General features: G+C 35.0%; 3 protein-coding genes and 1 pseudogene across 4 annotated transcripts; all 4 read left to right on the top strand.

The window, feature by feature from the left end:
• Nucleotides 1-241: 241 nt before the first annotated feature.
• Nucleotides 242-3,719, top strand: LOC149497260 (TMV resistance protein N-like; annotated as a pseudogene). The gene is made up of 4 exons (XR_016319970.1): nt 242-1,355; nt 1,450-1,725; nt 1,836-2,805; nt 2,908-3,719. The product of XR_016319970.1 is annotated as a TMV resistance protein N-like (transcript).
• A 5,351-nt stretch (nt 3,720-9,070) lies between these two features.
• Nucleotides 9,071-11,385, top strand: LOC149497259 (disease resistance protein RPP2B-like). The gene is made up of 4 exons (XM_089718838.1): nt 9,071-9,145; nt 9,271-9,546; nt 9,628-10,605; nt 10,711-11,385. Exons 1-4 carry the CDS (start codon nt 9,071-9,073, stop codon nt 11,290-11,292), a joined length of 1,911 nt encoding a protein of 636 aa, XP_089574964.1. The 3' UTR covers nt 11,293-11,385.
• Nucleotides 11,386-13,288: 1,903 nt separating this feature from the next.
• LOC105645019 (TMV resistance protein N) lies at nt 13,289-17,850 on the top strand. Its single transcript, XM_089719129.1, has 5 exons — nt 13,289-13,954; nt 14,314-15,415; nt 15,524-15,796; nt 15,881-16,768; nt 16,869-17,850. Exons 1-5 carry the CDS (start codon nt 13,479-13,481, stop codon nt 17,808-17,810), a joined length of 3,681 nt encoding a protein of 1,226 aa, XP_089575255.1. The 5' UTR covers nt 13,289-13,478; the 3' UTR covers nt 17,811-17,850.
• Nucleotides 17,851-17,942: 92 nt separating this feature from the next.
• LOC105644908 (phospholipase A(1) LCAT3) lies at nt 17,943-21,767 on the top strand. The gene is given in 10 exon segments (XM_089719130.1): nt 17,943-18,706; nt 18,708-18,857; nt 19,040-19,175; nt 19,297-19,348; nt 19,694-19,822; nt 19,945-20,114; nt 20,613-20,770; nt 20,860-20,914; nt 21,260-21,313; nt 21,431-21,767. Coding segments are annotated over 10 exon segments (1,461 nt in total). The 5' UTR covers nt 17,943-18,335; the 3' UTR covers nt 21,617-21,767.
• Nucleotides 21,768-22,350: the final 583 nt, after the last annotated feature.

Below are 22,350 nucleotides of genomic sequence, written 5' to 3'. Positions count from 1 at the left end.
GTGATAAACTGAAGTAAAATGGAAATTAATTAATTAGATTCGTATATAGGCTACAGGTTGGGTTGTAAGAACCTGCAGCTTTCACATTCCACAATCTACACCCTTCTACATATCAATCTTACAACAAAATTAAGGATATAAGCATTTTTATTACTTATTATGATTAATTAATTAAGTATCAAATCATGTTGTTTTTCAAGTCAATATTGTCAGGCCTGTTGTTTGACTATACCCGTAACTGCTACCTTGCAGGCTTGAGTCAGAGGTTATTGAGGAAATTGTTAAGGACGTTCTTGGCAAATTGAGAAAATCAAGTTTAGCATCAAGTGTAGCGAACAATTTTGTTGGAATGAGTTCACGTTTGGTGGAGATGAGTATGTATTTAGACATGGGGCAATTGGATGATGTTCAGTTTATTGGGATTTGTGGGATGGGTGGTATAGGAAAGACATCAATTGCTAGAGTTGTCTATGAGGAATAATCTTCTCAATTTGAAGGTAGTAGCTTTCTTGCAAATGTTAGAGAAGTGCACCAGAAGCATGGTTTAGTTCCTTTACAAAAACAACTTCTTTCTGAAATTCTAGTGGATAGAAACATAGTTATTTGGGATGCTCATAGCGGAACTGATGAGATCCAGAATAGGCTGCACCACAAGAGGGTTCTTATCATTCTTGATGATGTGAATCAATTGGAGCAGCTAAAATTATTAGCTGGTATGCATGATTGGTTTGGCAGTGGGAGTAGGATAATTGTAACTACTAGAGATGAACATTTGTTGACGAGTCATGGGGTAGATAAAATATATAGAGTTGAGGGATTAAGTGATGATGAAGCCCTTCGTCTCTTTAGTTTGAAAGCCTTTAAAAGTGACTATCCCGCAACTGATTATGTGGAGCTTTCTAAACTCTTTGTGAATTATTGTAATGGCCTTCCATTAGCTCTTGACGTTCTTGGCTCATTCTTGTTTCGTAAATCTATAAATGAGTGCATAAGTGCATTGAATAGATTGAAAAAAAAATTCTAATCAGGAAATTTTGGAAAAGCTGTATGTAAGTTTTGATGGATTGGAGGAAATAGAGAAGAAAATATTCCCAGATATTGCTTGTTTGCACAATGGAGAGGATAAAGATTATGTGATAAACGTATTGGAAAGTTGCGGCTACTATCCGGACATTGGAATAAAAATTCTTATCAATAAATCTCTCATTAACATTTCAAAAGAGAGAATATGGATGCATGATTTACTGCAAGAAATGGGTCAAGAAATTGTTCGGCAAGCATCGCAGGAAGAACCAGGCAAAAGAAGTAGATTGTGGCTTTACAAGGATGTCTTTCATGTTCTACAGAATGATTCGGTAAATGACTTAGTTTTATAAGTCCTTCTCAATCTATACAGTTTTATTAATTATTTTTTATTCATAGTGTTCGCTATTATTTCCTTTAAGTCAGGGAACAGAACATGTTGAAGGAATAGTCCTAAATTCATGTGAACAAGAAGATGAGAAATTGAATGCTAAAGCCTTCATGAATATGAAGAGACTGAGGTTGCTTAAACTTCAAAATTTGCACCTTTCACAAAGCCTTGAGTATCTTTCAAATGAATTAAGATATCTCGAATGGGATGGATATCCTTTCAGATCTCTTCCATATAAGTTCCAGCCAGATCAACTTGTTGAGCTCCACATGCGCTTTAGTAACATGGAGCAGTTATGGAAGGGAATCAAAGTATGTTTTCTTTTTAATGTTTAGAATACTTGTAACTCATAGTCAATTAGGTCATTGATGCTAACTTTTAAAGCTTCAGCCATTCTAATCTTTTTTATTTGTCTTCACAGCCTTTAAAGATGTTGAAGGTTATCGATCTTAGTTACTCTGTTGACTTAATCAAGACCATAGACTTCAAGGAGGCCCCAAACGCTGAAAAGTTGTATCTTGAAGGTTGCACAAGACTCTATGAGGTTCACCAATCCATTGGAATTCTGAAAAGGCTTGTATCATTGAACTTGAGGGACTGCAAAAGCCTTGCAAGGCTTCCAAACAGCATATGTGATCTGAAGTCCCTTAGGTTTTTTAATTTGCAAGGTTGCTCAAAACTTGAGAAGTTGCCAGAAAGGTTGGGTGAAATGACAGGCTTGGAGAAGCTTAACGTAGGTGGAATTGTCACAAGACAACATTCATCCCCTAAGCTCTGGGATTTTCTTCTCCCGTCACGGTTTTTGCCATGGAAGAATCCAAATCCAATGGCTATAATGTTGCCTTCTTTGTTAGTCTTACTATCTTTGAGGTCGTTAGATCTAAGTTACTGCAATCTGATAGAAGGCGCTCTTCCCCATGATCTAAGTTGTTTCCCATCTTTGAAAACACTCAATCTAGGTGGAAATGATTTTCATAGTATCCCTTCAAGCATTAGCCGGCTCTCTAAACTTGAGGATTTTCGGTTTGCTGATTGCAAGAGTCTTCAGGCTTTCCAAGTCTTCCATCAAGCATTTTATATCTTAGCATGGATGGTTGCACTGCCCTGGAATCTTTACTACCTAGAAGCATCAGCAACCAATTTAAACTTGAAAATCTGTGTGTTATGGACTTCAGTTGTTACCAGATCTTTCATCAAGTATCTTATATCTAACTGTGGATGGATTGTCTGCAGAAGAAAGTATTCCAAATCCATTTGGAACACAGACTTCAAAAACTTCTTCATTGACATTTGTAAATTTCTTGAAATTGGTTGAGGTTCGAAGTGAAAGCATTTCGGCTTTTACAAGGCTGACAAGTTATTTACATTACTTGCCAAGGCACATCTCTCAGGTGTGTGTCCCTCTCTCACTTGTTCCTATTATCACACAGATATATCCATCGTAATTTTTTCTGTAGACATAAATAAACTGATAATTGATAATTTGTGTGCAGGGACTCTTTAATCCAAACTCTCAGATATCTATGTGTTTATCTGGAAGTGAAATTCCTGGTTGTTTCAACTATCAATCTACAGGATCTTCATTAGAAATACATCTGCATCCATATTGGTGGACTAACCAGTGGATGGGATTTGCTTTTTGCATAGAGTTCAGATTTCATGAGCCTCCATCAGATGCTTCTACTATTTCTTGTGATCTGCACGCATGCATTTCACCAGACGAAGATTTGTTTCTGTGTCGTTCAACTGTGCAAATCTCAAAGGACATAGATATTACATCAGATCAACTCTGGTCCAACTACATGCCGCGTAGTTCATTAACTTGTCTAGATAAGTGGGAAGCGTCAAATCACCTCTAGGTTACGTTCTTCTTAGACCAATTAAGGGTGACGTATTGTGGGTTCCGCGCAATATACTGTCGAGATGTTGACGAGTTAGTTCTGTGCAGCAGACCTTTTCAGAATTTGGGTCTCCCCATTTATGATAAGGTTCATAAACGGAGAGGACGCTTGTGGAACATAATGAAAGTGGTGATCCGGAGAATGAAACGCCTTCTAAGAGACAGAGAACGCTTGTGGTTCCTGAGATGAAAATCAGGCGCAAGAACCAAGAATGAGAAGAGAAAAATTTGATGGAAACATTACTAAGCAATGAATTCTGGAAATGGTACTGAATGATAGCTTCTTTGTTATGCACTTGAAGTTAATAGTATGTTTCTTTTAGTCTTGAATAAGGGTTGATGTTTATGCTATTGCCTTCATATTCATTGTTCTGTTTCATTCACACCTCATTCGTTGTGGCTGAATATATAAATTTACTCCTGAATAATTTTGTGACACTTTAAATTTCAACTTATGAAATTAAATATATTAAACAGTTCAACTTATAAAATTAGATTAATTAAACATTTATTACATAGTTGAAGAGTGTGAAAATTATTATTATAAAAATTATACTAACTAAATATCAAATTAGAACTCTTAAAAATTATTACTATTAGTATATAAAAGTGTACAATATTAATAAAGTTAAAAAATTTATACACGATAGTTCGAAGTATCACGAGATCAATTTATATATTTGAACATTATTTTGTCGTCCTAAGTTTTGGTTAGAGTTGTGAGCAAACAAAGAGAGAATTTTTTGATGGGCCAGTAAGGGAAACAAAGAGATAATTATAGTGGGGAGAACTTGACTTATTTGGCCAATTGGAATTGAAAAATCTAATTATAGGTCCAACAATTAGATTTTTTATATGGAAAAAACCTTGACTAATAGAAGAATTGATGTGAACCGTTTGTGGAGCACTCAATACTCGGTTTTGAATTTTCCATTTCTATTTCTGTTCAAAACTGATGACTCCACTGGTTAGAGATGATCCATTACAATGATTGTATTTTCCCTTTTCATTCTTCAATAACTACTAGGCATGGCCACTGGTTCGGTTCTAACCGGAACCGAACCGTACTATAGACGAACCGAAACTGGACCGAAATCGGCGGTTCATAATTTTGAACCGGAACCGGCGGTTCAAGGGCCGGTTAAGGTTCATGTGGACGTTAAAATATGAACCGGAACCGGCCCGAAACTGGCGGTGAACCGGCGGTTCCGGTCCGGTTCGAACCGGATACACAAAAAATTGTAGCTTAAAATTTTTATAAAAAAAATTATATCAATTGATTTGATTGTAGTTGATTTGATTTATGGTGAAGAGAAGTAAAATGGTACATAAATTATAAAAAGTTGTGAAAAAATACACATTTTTTGACTTAATTTATATAAAAAATGGTACATGAATAGTTGATTTATATAAAAAAAATACTTTCAAGTGTACAAAAAAAGAGTGTAACGGATAGTTTTTTATATGATAGGTGTTTTTTATTTATTTTTTGGTAAATAAAATTTATTCATTTTAATCATTTATTTATTTATTTACTGTAATTTACTAAATTATATAAGGGACAATTTGGAAAATTAATAAATGAGACACATGTATAAATATGATGAGTTGATGATTTTTTATTTCACAATCAATTATATCCTAACTCTTCTCTTATTCTGTCACGACCCATTTCCGTAGGCCGGACCGGCACTAGGGCCCAAGTAAGCTTAAGGCCCCCGAGGCCCGTAGTAAGCCTGAAACGCTAAAATCTATTATCTCGGTATAAAATTTCCACATTCAACCCATATGATTACGAAAGATAAACCTCGATATTTTATTAAATCTCGGCCCAAATTTATCGGCTACAACATTACACAGTTCGGGCCTAATTAACAATGCATTACATTTATAATATGGGTTCACATAATTATCTCATCTAAATATTAAACGATTAAAAGTATACAAATCCTACAACTGCGGAGTCACTAACTGTTAGTGTACATAGCAAATTAATTATAGAATTAGGAAAAATTCTTTATTGCCCTGCGCCGAAGAAACATAGCCTAAATCGGATTAAAGGAAAAACCTACTTCCTAAAAAATCAAACAAGACATGTGAGTTTTCTAAGGAGTAATAATTATTGCACAATAATCTAGTCATCTGACTAGTTATATGCTCACGCAGCCAGTCACACAAATGGCATATCACCAGCACTCACAATCATAAACATTTTCATATAATCACATCACGTGGAAATTAGTCAGTGGCGCCACCTGAAACCCCAACGAGCCGTCCTCACACATGGCTCGCCCTCTCATACATGTGCACCAGGGAGCCGATCCCCCATACGGCCAAGTGGTCTAATCCTCACTGACCAGTCCTCTCATTGTATTCTCATTCTCTCTTTTCTTTTCCATGCCAACAGGAGGCAACCCGGTGGTCTCCATCCAATCTAGATCATCAAGTGCTCACAACAGGAGGCCACCCTGCGGGCTACAATCAAATCTAGATCATCAAGTGCTCACAACAGGAGGCCACCCTGCGGCTACAATCAAATCTAGATTATCAGATGCGCAACAACAAGAAGCCATCCTGTGGTTTTCCACATAATCCATATCATCAGGTGTACACGGGGGCGCCGATCTCCCATTTTCCCGGCCGACGGTCAAATATCATATAATATTCGAATCCATATCACAGACCGCCCTCACAAACCCACGGTGGTCCACTTCATCCCAATTCCACACAAACAAAGCATAGCATTATCACAACACAATTAATCAAACATTGCAATCAAATGCAGACATATAAATCAATTAAACATCGTAATGCAATGCACAATTAAACATCCAAAATCAATGCAAATAAATAAATAAATAGTATTAACAATAAACAACAATAATAAAATAAATAAAAATAAAAAACAATAATAACATCAATAATGAAAATAAATAAATAAATATGTAAATAATTAAATGCGTAATAAAGATAATAAATAATCAGAGCACTCTATTTATTATGTACCAAGTTATAGAACTAATCTAACTAAACTTATTAATTATGTTGTTAATTAAAATTAATCTAAGTTCTATCGAAATTTCAGCAGCACCTCCCCTAAAAATTGGACTATCTACCTGCTCAAATATCACAATATTATATATATTTATCAATCAATGCACGCAGCCCATCCGTCGGGCAACCAACAATTTAAGTCCCATCCTCCTTAAACATCAGTATCAACACCCAATTATCTCAACCATAAGTTTATAAATATAACAACTTTCAACAATACTCATATAAAATTATTTGCTAAATCATAAGCTGACCAAATTAATAACTTTGTGGTAATTAAATTGTTAAGTTGTTAAAACCTATTTTTAACAATAACTATTTATAACTACTATTTATTTAGATTTGATTCTTATATTCTTATATCCATATCGGAAGTGGTTAGGCTTTCGAAATCTTAGTTTATCAGAATTATACATCTAAACTCCGTTAATCGTTTGGAAACTCCTCTTAATTATCTTATGCACAACCAACTGGTTTTAAGCTAATGATTATACTAATTAACTAACTAACTAATTCCAATTTATCTTACTAATTAACTAACTAACTAATTCCAATTTATCTTTCACATTTCGATTTGTAACAATTATTCTAAATGACTTGTAACCTAAATTTCAAGATTTAGTGTATTTATCTAACGAGGAATCATATTCGATTAAAGACAAATGTTTTGTTTACATATAACTATCCCAATACTCTAATTTCTTGTTATTTAATTAAATCTTCTTAAATAATCGATTAAATTTACTAATCAATTAAATTTGAAATTTATACAAAAATTAAGAACTGGGTCTTAGGGCGTACCAATCGAAAGTCGGATGATGATTCCATGATCAGCGTAAGGAGGGAACAATTCTGTTTCTTTGGGGCCTCGCCGGAGACTCGCCGGACCGCCGTTCACGGTGGCCGGAAAGTCGATTCTGCCCAGAGTTTCACGTTGTCCACACCAAATTGCTCGAAATTTCCTTGAGAGCCCAAATCTAACGCTTGTTTGTTGGACTAGTAGCTCATTTGGCCGAAAAACGGGAAGAAAAGCAGAAAATGGGGGCTGTGTAGATCAGTTTAACACAACCCATGCGCCTCCCTTGCTGCGCTAACGACAACTACACGAAGTGAGAGAGAGACTGGAGGGTTGTCGCCGATGAGAAGGACCACTCGACTGGTCCTCAATCGCCGGAGACGCAACTGTCTCGAGCGAAACAGAATGGTGACTTGCTCGTGATTCCCAGGCTTTGCCAGAATCGGAGATGAAGAAGGAGAGGGAGAAGCTCGCCATCGATGATGGAGAGGACTGGAGCCATTTGGTGATGACGAGGTCACCGAAAAACCAATGGAGGGAGGAAGAAGAGAGGGGGGTCGCCGCTCCCGCTGAAAAAAAAAACGAAGAAAGAAGAGGAAGAGAGGAAGAAAAAGAAAATAAATCAGTTTCTAGATTATTCCGGTTCGATTCGAACCGGTTTGGTCTGATTCAGTAATTTGACTCAGTTTCAAAGATATTAATTGGTTTTCTGGTCTGATTTGATTTATTTTAATTGTTTTGGTTAGGTTCTAGAACATTTCCTCAATTTACTCAATAGTAACAATAATAATAGTATTTGATTTTAGGATAATTAATTTTTATATATTCATAATAGGTTAAATTACGGGGTTTCATATTATTTCTCAAAAATCTATCTGTTTACGATTCAAAATTTTTGACATTTTATTTGGGCTTGGGCCCAACTCGTAAAAACTTTGGGCTCAAATTGAAATTGTTTGGTATTTATAGCCCATATAGTTGAAAATCGAGATTTTTAATTTAATAAAAATTCGAAAGTTTCGAAAATAAAAATTCGGGATGTTTCATATTCTCAATCAAAATTCTCTCAAATTTCCATAGTTCATTATTTTTTCTATTGCTTTATTTTCCTTAATATTGGAATTATCTATTGTTTATTTTTTATTTTCTTACATCCAATTCCAAATTCTTTCTCTAATCTCAAATTTTTCCATTTATAAATTTACTTCATTTGATTTTTTAAATAATTTTCTTAGTATTTGAAAATAATAATTTCCAACTCATTCCATTAATTTTATATTCCATTTATAGTTTTTTATATTAGTAAATTAGCAAAATTTGTAAATTTAATGTAATAATAGTTCTAAGTTAGTTAATAGATGTTTTTCTTTTAAAATTTATAATAATTCATTTAGTTAATAAAATTTAAACATTTTAAAATTATTATTTATTCATGAATTCGGAATCAAAATTTTATTATTTTTTTAAAAATTTGCGTAATGTCGGAACCGTAATTTGAACCGTCGGTTCGCCGGAACCGTGCTGAACCGTGCCGGAACAGGAGGTTCCAGGGTCGGTTCCGGTTCAAAATTTTAGACATCTCAAACCGGCGGTTCACTGAACCGGCCATGCCTAATAACTACCATAAAATAAAAGCTACTCTCCTTGGTATGACCCATTTGAGTTTAACGGAAAATATTATTTATAGATTTGAAAATAAGATTAATCTCGTATAAAATTCATATGAGAACGGTCATAATAATATTAAAAAAAAATCCCATGGATTGGGATTATTAAAGTAATGATTTTTAGAAGTGAAAAAAAAAAAAAAAATAATAGAGTAGATAGAATTGGTCATCCGTCTGATTTTTAACGCGTTGAAATGCAGATTAGGAAAACTTTATATGGTCTTTTTTTGAACGGAGAAATGGGTAGAGAAATTGTTCGACAATCTTGCTATGAAGAACCACGAAAGCGAAGCAGATTGTGGCTTTACAAAGATGTTTATCATATCTTGTCGAAAAATACGATAAATAATTTGTCTTTTCATACCACAATGCAACTAAAAACTACTGGTTAGATATATTTTGTTCTCAGTTTTCATTGTTCTCGTCCTTTAATGTTTAGGGAACCGATCAAGTTGAAGGCATTGTCCTAGATTCATGTGAACAAGAAGATGGACATTTGAGTGCTAAATCTTTCATGAAAATGAAAAGGCTGGGGCTTCTCAAACTCAAAAATCTACATTTCTCCGAGGGTCTTGAGTATCTTTCCAATAAGCTCAGATATCTTGATTGGGATAGATATCCTTTCAAATCTCTTCCATCCAATTTCCAACCGGATAAACTTGTTGAGCTCCATATGCGATGCAGCAACATTCAACATCTATGGCAGGGAATTAAAGTATGTATTAACTATTTCATTTTGAGGTCATTAATTTTTGTGCTTCAATTATTTAAATTGATTTTATATACTTCTTCACAGCCTTTGAAGATGTTAAAGGTGATTGATCTTAGTTACTCTGTTAACTTAATCAAGATCATGGACTTCAGAGAAGTGCCAAACCTTGAAAAGCTGAATCTTGAAGGTTGCACGAGACTATATGAGGTAGATGAATCCATTGGAGTTCTTAACAGGCTCACTATAATGAATTTGAAAGACTGCAAAGGTCTTGTCAGGATTCCAAATAGCATATGCGATTTGAAGTCACTTAAGGTTCTTATTTTGCAAGGCTGCTCAAAACTTGACAAATTGCCTGAAAGGTTAGGAGATATGGCAAGTTTGGAGAAGCTTAATATCGGCGGAATAGCTGCGAGAGAACTTACAAATGCTAAACTATGGGATCTTGTTATTCCTTCATGGTTATTGCCAAAGAAGAATCAAAATTTCATTTCTTTTTTGCCCTCTTTGTCAGTTTTAAGCTCTTTGAGAACATTAGACTTAAGTTACTGCAATCTGCTGGAAGGAACACTTCCTAATGATCTGAGCTGCTTCCCATTGTTGCAAACATTAAATCTAAGGGGAAATGACTTTGTCAGCATTCCTACAAGCATTATCAGACTTTCGAAACTTGAAGACCTACGGTTTGCTGATTGCAAGAGGCTTCAGTCATTGCCAAATCTTCCATCTAGTATTTTGTATCTCAGTACGCATGGTTGCTCTTCCTTAGGAGCTTTGCTTCCAAGAACTATCACTAGCCATTACAAATTGGAAAACCTTTGTTTTCCTAATTGCGAAAGGCTTCAGTCTATGCCTGGTCTTGCATCAACTATTGTTAATCTAAGTGTTGAAGGTTTAACCGCACAAGAAACTTTCCAAAATCCACTTAAAAAAGAGGGTTCGAAACATTCATCATTAACTTTCGTGAATCGCATCCAGTTGGTTGAGGTTCAAGGCAAAAATTGCACAGCTTTTGCGAGGCTGACAAGTTACCTGCATTTCCTGCTAAAGCATAGCTCTCAGGTTTCTCTCCTTGAACATAAATACTTTTTCTTTTTCAAAATAAACTTTAAGGAATAAAGATTATGACTAACTGTTTTTCATTTTTATTTTCTAACTTTAATGCAGGGATTATTTAATCCAAGCTCTCATGTATCAATGTGTTTAGCTGGAAATGAAGTACCTGAATGGTTCAACTATATGGGCATGGGATCTTCATTAGAAGTGGAGCTGCCTCCATATTGGTATAGTAACAAGTGGAAGGGGTTTGCAATTTGTGTAGTTTTCGAACCCAATGCGCTTTCATTATCGGAAACTGCTAGTCTTTCCTGTGATTTGCACGCATATATGTCAGATCAACCATTATTTCTAGGTCGCCAAAGCACAGAAATCTCAGGGGATACTGCAGGCAATATGGCAGAGAAAATTTGGTTCAACTTCATACCAGGCAGCTCTTTAAACGCCGTAGCTTGGGGTGAAGCGTGTAGAAAAATAAAGATGACATTTTTTTCAAATGGATTGAAGGTGAAGTACTGTGGGTTTCGCATAATATATGAGCACGATGTTGGTGAACAATGCAACAGGCTTGAGAACTTGGGTTTCCCCTGTCATAACAATTCTGCTACAAGCAAGAGAAGCCATGATGATTATTGCAGTGACAGTATCGATAGTGAAAGTGGGAACTTTGCTAAGAGAATGAAAATGCCTTGAAGTTACTTTGTGACAATTATACTCTCAATCTCTATACTCTGGAAGATTGGTTATCAGTTTTTAAGTTGCATGGAACTAGAGTACTGGTGCAAATTAAACTAAAGTATATATATAAGATATGTTTAGTTTAATTTTTATTCTTTTTTTCTATATCGATATCCATAAAGATGAAGTTTGCATCATAAATAATGTTGGAAATGCAAGCTGTTTTATTAAATAGGAAAAATTTATTTCATAACTAATATTGTTATTGAAAGAACTAATCTTTATATTCCAAAGGATGAGACCGACACTGAAGTTTATCCAGTGTTAGGGAATTCTGAAGTTTATCCAGTGGATGTTCAACCCGATGAGAAAAAAGTTGCAAAAGAACAAGAACAAATAGAGGAAGCAAGCAAGAAGAGTAATGAGAGAAGCTTGGAAACATCGAATGATCTTAATCCAAACGAAATTGCAGTTTAATATGTTCTTATGTATTTAATTATAAATGGCTAAATAATTAATGTTTGTATACTCTCTTTTCCCCTTTTTGTGTATTATTACCTCCCTTAGGTGATGAGGGAGGGATGTGTTATATGTAAGCATAAAACAAGTGAAATAGTAAAAAAAAGTTTTTTTTTTTAGTCCAAAATGTAAATCGTTTAAGGTTTTTACGCGAGAGTTAATAAATAGTTGATTCTCTTAAATTACAATAAAATTTGACTAATTACCCTTTTATCTCAAAACCAAAAGATAATGTATAAAGATAGTTTTTTTTCTAATATAAACAATGATAAAATTAAAAAATATATTTATCATTTATTACTTCTTAAAATACTCAAAACGACTTATATTTTGAAATAAAATAATTATTCTAAAACCACTTATATTTTAGACAAAGAAATAATCAAATGAAATGTCAATTCATTCTATATTAATTTTGATGCCTTAGGATCCAAATGTTATTAAAATTTGTATTACTCTTTAATAGACTTTATAACGGATTATACTACCGTTAGACGAAGTTTGTCATATATTATAACGGTTACCGAGAATGCGGGAGCTATAATATTCACCATACATACACAGTAACTAATGACAAAAAGAAATAATTTGTTGGAAAAGTCAGTGTGTGTAACTTTCAAGCGGAAATAAATAATATACCTAATAAAAATCACATCAAATACATATCATATGCCCTTTGAGAAGGGTATGGTGCCGTAAATAGATTTGTCTGCATCAGACAGGTTGATGGATACTTATTATATGACCTAGACTTGGCTTTAGCGTTTATTATCAATTTACCACCGTCCGTTGGTGGTGGTTTCAATGGTTAGCTACTGATTTTGGGCAATCCATGCTTTAGACGTGGCAACTTTTACAAGGTTCTTGTTAGATATTTTCATTCTGCTGCTGATTCTGATTATAACCTTTACAAGGCTCTCTCTCTCTCTCTCTCTCTTTCTAGCTCTCTCTGAAACTATGGAAAAAACAGAAGAAGCAGGGCCTTGAAGAAACCCTAGCTCTCTGTGATCTAAAGAAGAAAGCTCTCAACCTCATGCAGAAAGAAGCAATGGGTTGTTTGGATTTATATATTAAGAGGAAAATAGCAAGAAGTAAAATATAAATAGAAGAGAAGAGAGTGTGCGTAATGAACTCATTCTTGTTGCATTGACAAGTGGAGTCATAGTAGGTAGCGAGCATAAAAATCATTCTTTACACACAGCCACATATCTCTGAAACACGTGCCCCCACTTCGCGTCCCAATAATTCCAATCTTATGGCCTCTATTACATCTCATTTATGATCTATCTCCTTTCTTTCTTTCTTGTTTTAGTTTTTACTTTCTATCATCATCTTCTTGGAAACTAACTTAATTTACCCTAATTTGTACGTAACACTAACAATTTAGTAATTCACCTTATTCTTTTATATATATATATATATATATATATATATATATATATATATATAGCTAAGAGGGTGACTAACCTATTATTCATCTCATAAATTTTTCTAATACACAGAAAGATGCTTATTCAATCATTATTATGAAAAATAAAACTAAAATAAGTCCGTATATAGTATATTTATTGAAAGCATTTTCGCTTCTTTCTTATTTTGTATCCTTTCATGGAGCGGATTTGATTATGTAACATTCGAAGAGACCTACAAACATAGTAGGAAACCAAAAAGGAAACTTTCTCATGGCTTCTGCTGCTGCTGCACAAGAATGGAGATATGATGTGTTCCTTAGTTTCAGAGGTGGAGACACTCGAAACAATTTTACTAGCCATCTGTATAACGATTTGATTCGAAAGGGAGTCATCACCTTCAAGGATGATAGAGAACTTCCAAAAGGAGAGTCCGTGCCTCAACAGCTCCCTAAAGCAATACAAGATTCAGGAATCTTGGTTGTCATTTTCTCACAAAATTATGCTAATTCCACTTGGTGTTTGGATGAACTCGTAAAAATTTTTGAATGCAAGAAAGCTGGGAGGCAGACCGTTTTGCCTATTTTCTATGATGTGAGTCCATATGATGTGCAAAATCAGGATGGTAAATTTGGAGAACCCTTCACTGAGTATGAAAAACTTTTCAAAAACCACTTTCAGAAGGTCCAAGAATGGAGAGTTGCATTAACGGAGGTGGCCAACCTCTCTGGATGGCATCTAGGCGACAGGTTAGAACAACTTCTTTCTTCTTTTTAATTTTTATATCCTATCTTAGTTCACTATTCTTATTAAGTTCTTGCTGCTTTTGATTAATCAGATTACTGTACATTTAATTAAATTGGAATACATTAACAGTTCTAGACATAGCTTTTACTAACAAAAAGAGTTCTAAATGGTATGAATGAAAGTCAATAATTACTTATTGTTAGGGAAAAGAGAGAGAGAAAATTAAGAAAAGCCAGACCTGTAACCATATATAAAATACTAGAAATTTTTTAAAACATGACTTTTAAAACAACTATTTAATTTAAAACATGACTTCTATTTAATTTATATTTTTCTGAACATAATACCTCTGCCATTACAGGGATGAGTCAAAGTTTATTGACGAAATTGTTGAGGCCATACTTAGACGATTGAGAAGATCAAGTCATAGCATTGCCAAGGATTTTGTGGGAATGGAGTCTAGGTTGGAGAAAATGTTTGATTATTTGGACCTAGAGCAATTGAATAAAGTTCGAATTATAGGGATATGTGGGATGGGAGGAATAGGTAAAACAACTATTGCTGGTGTTGTTTACAAGGATATTCGTTGGCAATTTGAAGGTAGTTGTTTTCTTGGAAGTGTTAGAGAATCTTTTGAAAAAAATGGTATAGTTTTTTTACAGAAACGACTTCTATCTGCAACACTGATGTATGACGGCATACCAGTATATGATGTTTATGGAGGAACTGATGAGATAAGAAATAGATTTTGTCGTAAAAGGATTTTGGTCATTCTTGATGATGTAGATCAGCTGGAGCAATTAGAGTCATTGATTGGAAGAAGGGATGAAAATTGGTTTGGTATTGGAAGTAGAGTCATAATAACAACAAGAGATGAACATTTATTGAAACAACATGGAGTAGATGAGACATACTGGGTTGAGGGGTTAAATTATGAAGATGCTTCTGAACTCTTTTGCTCAAAAGCCATCAAGAACAATTTTCACGAGGAGGAATACCGAGAGCTTTGTCATGAGTTCGTAAAATATGCCAGTGGCCTCCCTTTAGCTCTTAAAGTTTTAGGTTCATCTTTGTTTGGTAAATCTGTGAAGGAATGGAACAAGACATTAGATAAATTGAAAAAAATTCCAAATGAAGAAATTCTAAGCAAGCTTCAATTAAGTTATGATGGGCTTGACAGAACATCACAAGAAATATTCCTTGATATTGCATGTTTCTTCAAAGGAATGGAGACAGATTATGTGCTAAAAGTACTAGAAAGTTGTGGATTCTTCCCAGATAGTGCAATAGGAGACCTCATTGATAAATCTCTCATAACTATTTGTTGTGGAAGTGTGTGGATGCATGATTTGATTCAAGAAATGGGAAGAGAAATTGTTCATAAAGAATCTCGTGAAAATCCAGGGCTACGTAGGAGAATATGGCTTGACAAGGATGTCTCTCACATTCAAGTGAAGAACATGGTAAGCAATACTTTGTAGTTACAGACTACATTTCATTCAATAACTTAAAATTTTGAGGTATCTAATTTTATGTTTGTCTCTTGTTTCTTATATACCTTCAATTGTCAGGAAGCAAATGCTAAGGCTATAGTCTTGCGTTCCTGGAAACAAGAGGAACAATTGAGTGCTAAAGTCTTCTCCAGAATGAAAGTGCTAAGATTGCTCATACTCCGAGATGTACCCGCGTCTCAGGATATTGAATATCTTTCCAATGAATTAAGGTATTTGGAATGGTATAAATGTCCTTGTAAATCTTTTCCATCAAATTTTCAACCAGGTAAACTTGTCGAGCTCCATATGAAATGCAGCAATATTGAACAACTATGGAAGAGATCGATTAAAGTAAGTGTTTCTTTATTCAACTGTCTATTACAATGTCATTATATATATGTATAATACATTTTTTTTTGGTATATCTTGTTACAGCCCGTTAATGAGTTGTTGAAGGTCATTGATCTTAGTTACTCAAGAAGTCTAATCAAGACCCCGGACTTTCAAGGGCTCCCGAATCTTGAGAAGTTGAATCTTGAAGGGTGTGAGAGCCTGCGTGAAGTACACCAATCTATCGGAGTTATGAAAAGGCTTGTTTTTCTGAACCTGAAGAACTGTAGAAACCTTGTGGCTCTTCCGAGTAGCATGTGTAACTTGAAGTCCCTTCAGACTCTTATCTTGAGTGGTTGTTCAAAACTTATAAAACTTCCAGATAGGTGGGAGGATATGACCTGTTTGGAGAAGCTTGATGCAACTGGGATTGGTATGGAACAATTGGAATTAGCTGAACAATGGGATTTCCATCTCCCACCATGGCTGATGTCTTGGACTTGGAAGAATCCACATCCTATGGCAATTGTGTTTTCTTCAGGTTTACCCGCTTTGAAAGAACTAAATGCAAGTTACTGCAAGCTCCCAGAACGAGCAATTCCCAATGACCTCAGTGTCTCCTTCCCCTTCCTGGAACGTCTCGATCTAAGTGGAAATAATTTTGTAAGCTTACCATCAAGCATCAGTAATCTTTCCCATCTTGATTCTCTCGAAGTATCTAATTGCAAGAGGCTTCAGTTATTGCCAGATCTTCCATCGACAATTACAAGTCTACATGCCAATAATTGCACTTCTCTGGAAAATCTTCCAAATGTATCTGAAAAACAAAATAATCCGGTGAATATTTTGATGGAATTCTCAAATTGCTCCAAATTGAATGATAATTATCAAGGGAATATCAAAGCGGCATTTACATGGTTGAAAAGTCACCTTCTTTTTCTTCTAGCAAGTCGTTTGGTGCTTAGCATGCGACATGAAAGATGTTGCCCTGAGGTATCTCTCTCAAATCATTCTTTCCTTTCCTTTTTATCCCAATGAACTTTTTTGTGCGTGTCAAGTACTAATAAAATATAGGTAATAATTGTTCATGCAGAAAGGGTACTATCTAGGTGAGCCACATTCGCTCATGTTCCTTGACATCTCTATGCGGTTCCCTGGGAGCGAAATTCCTGAATGGTTCAACTGTCAGAGTTCCAGCAATCCGCTGACACTACTCCTACCTCCATGTGAAAAGTGGTGGAACATTGCAGGTTTTGTTATTTGTGTTGTGATTTCAGGAAAAGCAGTTTATGAGGGACAGCGTCCTTGTAAGTTTACACTATATGAGGAAAACAAGGAGGTTTGGAACAGCTACCTTAGTCTTAAATTCCCTTCAAACGATGTGCCTCTTACATCAGACCATCTTTACATCTTCTCTGTTGCCAATCCCATTCCCATTAAATACCCTTCATATGTGCGTTTTGAATCAGGCCATTGTTACAGCTCCTCTGGTGCCAGTCCCATTCCCAGAGATCCTTATGAAGAACAAGGTGTGACTGAGGTCGAGCTAACTTTCGATGAAAATGTAATCAAAAGGTGTGGAATACGCATTGTGCGTGCGAACGAATTAAAAGAATTAATCCAAAAAAGAAAACCTTCAGAAGAAGATACAGAGTTGGGATTGGAGTCAGAGTGGGTGAGGAAGATAAGTTCGTATCTGGAATTAATTGATAGCTCAAGTGCCAATCCGATTCCCATAGATCCTTGTGAAGAACAAAGTGTAACTGAGGATACAGAGTTTGGATTCAGGGAATTGAGGCGTTCGTATCTGGAACTAATCGATACAGTAATTCGGAAGAAGACACGGAGTTGGGAGATGAAGATACCGAGTTGTTCGCATGGGAACTATGTGCATACAGAACTAGTGGGTTCTGTCGGGGAGTTAAATCAGTTAAGAGATACTCCTTTGACGCTTTCATATTGGAGATTACGTTTTTTTTTTTTCTTTACTATTTTGAATTATTCAGGAAATTACCCTTTCTCGGTCTTTTATTGAATTGAAATAAAAATATTGGTTAATTTGATGGAAAGTAAAATATTAACATTAAGACAAGATTTTAGTGTAGAAATTTTTCTTGCAAAGTGAAAGTTTATAAGAAGCAAAAAAAATAAATAGAGTATAGTGGGCATAAATGTGAATAGAAGTCACAGTATCAATTAATTTCTCATACCAAGGACTCGTAATAGAAGTCACAATAGAATCATCAATATCATCGGTATCACGTGATTCTGTTATTCCCATGTCCGAAAATATTGATTCCAAACCTGAAAAAGAGTAGTGGAACGAGTATTTATTCATAAATCAGAAAGCTGGCTAAATAAATTAAAAGTACAAGGACCAAAGTACAAAGTTTGGTCCACAGTCTCCATGCTTCTCGTATCTACCCGTTTTTGTCCAAAAACTCTACTCTATTTCTATTTGACCAACTGCAAACACAGTGTCACTGCAAGCTACCATTTTCTTGCCACTCTTGCTCCTCTGTGATCCCAATCCAGAGTCATTGTCCGCGTCAAGCAAAGGATGCTGCCAGATTGCGGTTTCTGCCCTTGTTTCGGAAGTCCGAGCACCGTGGATAGTGAACCCGAGCGTGACTCAATCCTACTAGTTTCCGGAATCGGAGGGTCTATTCTCAATTCCAAGAGCAAAAAGTTCGGGTTCTCGACCCCGGTTTGGGCCCGGATTCTCTTAGCTGATTATGAGTTCAAGAGAATATGGTCTCTTTATAATCCCAAGACAGGTATCATTTTCTTTTCATGTATGCACGTATCGTATTTGGTTGCTATGAATGAAAAAAAAAGAACCAGTATGTTATATGTTCTTTTACTGCACATATCAACATTAAATTTAGTATGACATATTCGAAACAGTATTTTTCTGTTATATGTTGCTGATGTTAAATTCGTCCATGTTCCAGTTTGTTAAATGTACACACTTGACAGAGGTATATCATTTCCATGATATGATTAATATGTTCATTAAATGTGGATATAAGAAGGGAACCACACTATTTGGACATGGCTATGATTTCCGGCAAAGCAATAGGTAAGCTATTTTCCACTCATTTTATGTGTGTGTGTATTAAGTTGTTTTTTCAGCTGTCATCTGTCATGTTACTATATCTTTTGCAGCTTTACATAAATTTAATATTGTCTGACTACTATTTTAAGGTTTTTACATATTATCTATAGTTAATTTCAGGCCATAAGTTTTTTTATTATTGGCAGAATTGACAAATTAATGGAAGGACTTAAATCAAAGCTGGAAACTGCTTATGAAGCTTCTGGGCATAGAAAAGTTAATATAATTTCGCATTCAATGGGCGGACTGCTAGTGTCATGTTTCATGTCACTTCATGCAGATGTATGCATAATGTTTCCTGAAGCACTGTCATGTTTCATGGAACATCATGGATAGAAGTATAATCCCTTCATTGGGCATAAAGGGGCATTATCAATTTATTTTTTTAACTTGTTTATTGCAGGTGTTTTCAAAGTTAGTGAACAAATGGATCTGCATTGCAACCCCTTTTCAAGGTACTATAAATTACATAATGTTTTTGAGCAGCAAACATGCATTAAACAGAGATGTTAGTTTCCTGAAAATATATCTTCAATATTAACTTTTGTTTGTTTGAGATATGTTCTTAGTTGTTCATCAGACCTCCTCTTCTTATTCAAACCTCTTTCTCGTGGAATCTATGATGTATGCCATGGCTTACCATCTAATTGAATTGAATTGTAGGGAAGGTCAATAGTATGGACCCTAATAATCTAATTCCAGTCTTCTCTGTTACAATTTGATATTTTTTTCCTGATTTTTCTTTCTCTTTGTTTTGAATTATTAAATCAAACTTGAGAATTGATTTCTTAAGCTAACAGGTGCACCGGGATGTATCAATGATTCCTTGTTAACTGGGTTACAGTTCGTTGAAGGCTTTGAGAGCTACTTTTTTGTATCTAGATGGACAATGCACCAGCTGGTAATTTTCTTTTCTGGCACTTGGGCTGGTCATATGTAACTTAAGTGTTAGATGATCTCTTAGTTTTCTTTGTGCATAATATTGTGATGATATTTGGTGAAAAATTCATTTGTGGATGTGCTTGTCTTTTTTTGTATATAGTTGGTTGAGTGCCATCAATCTATGAGATGCTAGCAAATCCATATTTTAATTGGAAAAGACAACCGCAAATTCAAGTTTGGCGAGAGCAATCAGATGGTGATGAAACTTCTATCGAGTTGGAGTCCTATGGTCCACTTGATAGTATCACTTTCTTCCAGGAAGCATTGAAGAATAATGAGGTAACGTTTTTTATTCTTGCAAACAATCTTAGATTTGGTCATGTCATAACATGGTCTGTATGCTGGGGTTTTGGTAAAATTATATGGTTTAGCATCAAGATATCTGTATCTACTCCTAGCTGATGCATGGACAAGTTGGAGAATAAGCTACAACTGAACAAACTTACTCAATAACGGCAAATTCTGGAAAGAAGGGCCATGAATGGATTTGAGGTCGAAGCGGTGACACCTTTTTTCTTTGCTCTCTCTCTCTCTCTCTTTCCCTTTTAAGTTCCATTTCCAGTGCCGTGCTTGCTTTGAGAATCCTCAGTCCCACTTGGAGATTGAATCTTGAGGACCATGCGCCTAAGAGAACCTTTTTCCCCTGAGACTCAACAGCAAATGAAGAAGTTAAAGGAATCATTTTGATTGTCATCTGACTTTTTGTTTAGCTCTGTAATTTGCATTCCTTATTTTCACACCAGCTATATTTTGATTACTTTTTTCTTGCTTTTGTAGCTAACTTATAATGGAAATACATTTGCTGTACCATTTAATTTTTCCATCCTCATGTGGGCTGCTGGTACTCGCCAGATTCTCAATGATGCTCAACTGCCAAAAGGAGTTTCCTTCTATAACATTTATGGGATATCATTTGATACTCCTTTCGATGTTCGGTATGATTTACTTTGGGAAATGAGTTAAATTTTATGTGGTGCTAATGTTCTTTATTTGAGCTGCTTTGATGTATCTATACATAATGCAGATACGGTACAGAGACCTCTCCAATCAAGGATTTGTCTGAAGTCTGTCACACTTTGGTAAGTGGTTAATGTGCAGATGACTACATGATGCTACTAAAACAGTCATCCTACATAAGATTGCTATTTTAACCTCTTTGAGGCACGGACACAGAACATGACAATAACACAATCCTGACATGAAAATGCAGCTATTTTTTGAGAAAATAATAGATGATAGGTGTGCTTCTTCATATCTGATCCAGATGTAGTTATGGTCATAATAGTTTAAACTCGATAAGCTAATGTAATTCTCCCATGATATAGTATTTCATAGTCTTGATTTACCTGTTATCTTAGACCTAGGACACAATTTCTTGTTTCATATTGAACTCCTGTTTTTCTGAAAAATAATTTTTGTAACAGCCCCATTATTCTTATGTGGATGGAGATGGAACCGTTCCGTCTGAATCAGCTAAGGTATTTTCTCAAAACTGTCACTAGGCATTTATATTCAACCTAAAAGCATTTTTCAAAGGATGTTGCTTTTATTTCCTGTACCTTGATTAAATACCAAATGGTTTTTCCATTTCTCAGGCGGATGGATTCGAGGCAGTTGAGAGAGTAGGAATTGCCGCAACTCACCGTGGACTGCTACGCGACAAACAAGTATTTCAACTTATCCAAAAATGGTTAGGAGTTGAGAATAAGCAGAAGCTGGCTAAGCATTCAAGGACATCCAGAGTAATGGATGCTTCTTCAACTTCTCATGTTAATGCATGAACATATTTTCTGCTTGAAAATATATGCATTCTGTATTCAATATTCATTTGTTCATGGAGGCCTTATTCTGTATGAGTACAGTGGCAAAATTTGTTGTTGAGAGAGTAATATGCTCAATTTACTTCCAAGTACATAAAGAATCGCTTATCTAGACTTTGAAGTCTCAAGCGCAATATACACAGTAACAGTTTAATTAGTTGGTACCAATTAGTCAGAAAAAACATAAATAATAAAAAATTAGATCGACTTATGAGGTCCAAAGAATCTGGGCCTAATTGTGGGCGGACCCTGGCCCAAAGAGAGAAGCATTTGAAAAAAAAAAAAAAAAAAAGAAGTAATATTTTATGTTACTGTGTGAATGTTTATGGGTCAGAAGTCAGAAAATAGATAAGTTGGTTCCTTAAATAAGCAAAAGAAACCACACCAACCAAATGGGATAATATTAATTTCTTCAGTACCTAGAAATTTAAGTAAATTTTCCCTAATTAAGCAATAAAAAGTTTGACAAATTGCATGATTAACATGTACAGTTTGAAGCCAGCAGAGACAAATTAAGTAATAAAATGATATATTGATGGAATCGGGCGGTGATTAATTAAGTAATATATATATAAAAAATATTATAAAAGGAACAGAAACATTTCTAATTAGTATAATTAGATAGACGCAAGTAGGCCCTATAGGCTATACACCAACTATTTTGACTTATCCTAATTTAATTTTACAGTTGGTGT

This window comes from Jatropha curcas, chromosome 3, assembly GCF_041381405.1.
Source record: "Jatropha curcas cultivar XTBG-Jc1 chromosome 3, XTBG_Jcur_1.0, whole genome shotgun sequence".
NCBI lineage: Eukaryota > Viridiplantae > Streptophyta > Magnoliopsida > Malpighiales > Euphorbiaceae > Jatropha > Jatropha curcas.
The sequence above is the reverse complement of the archived record's forward strand: the minus strand, read 5'-3'. Positions and strand labels throughout refer to the sequence as shown.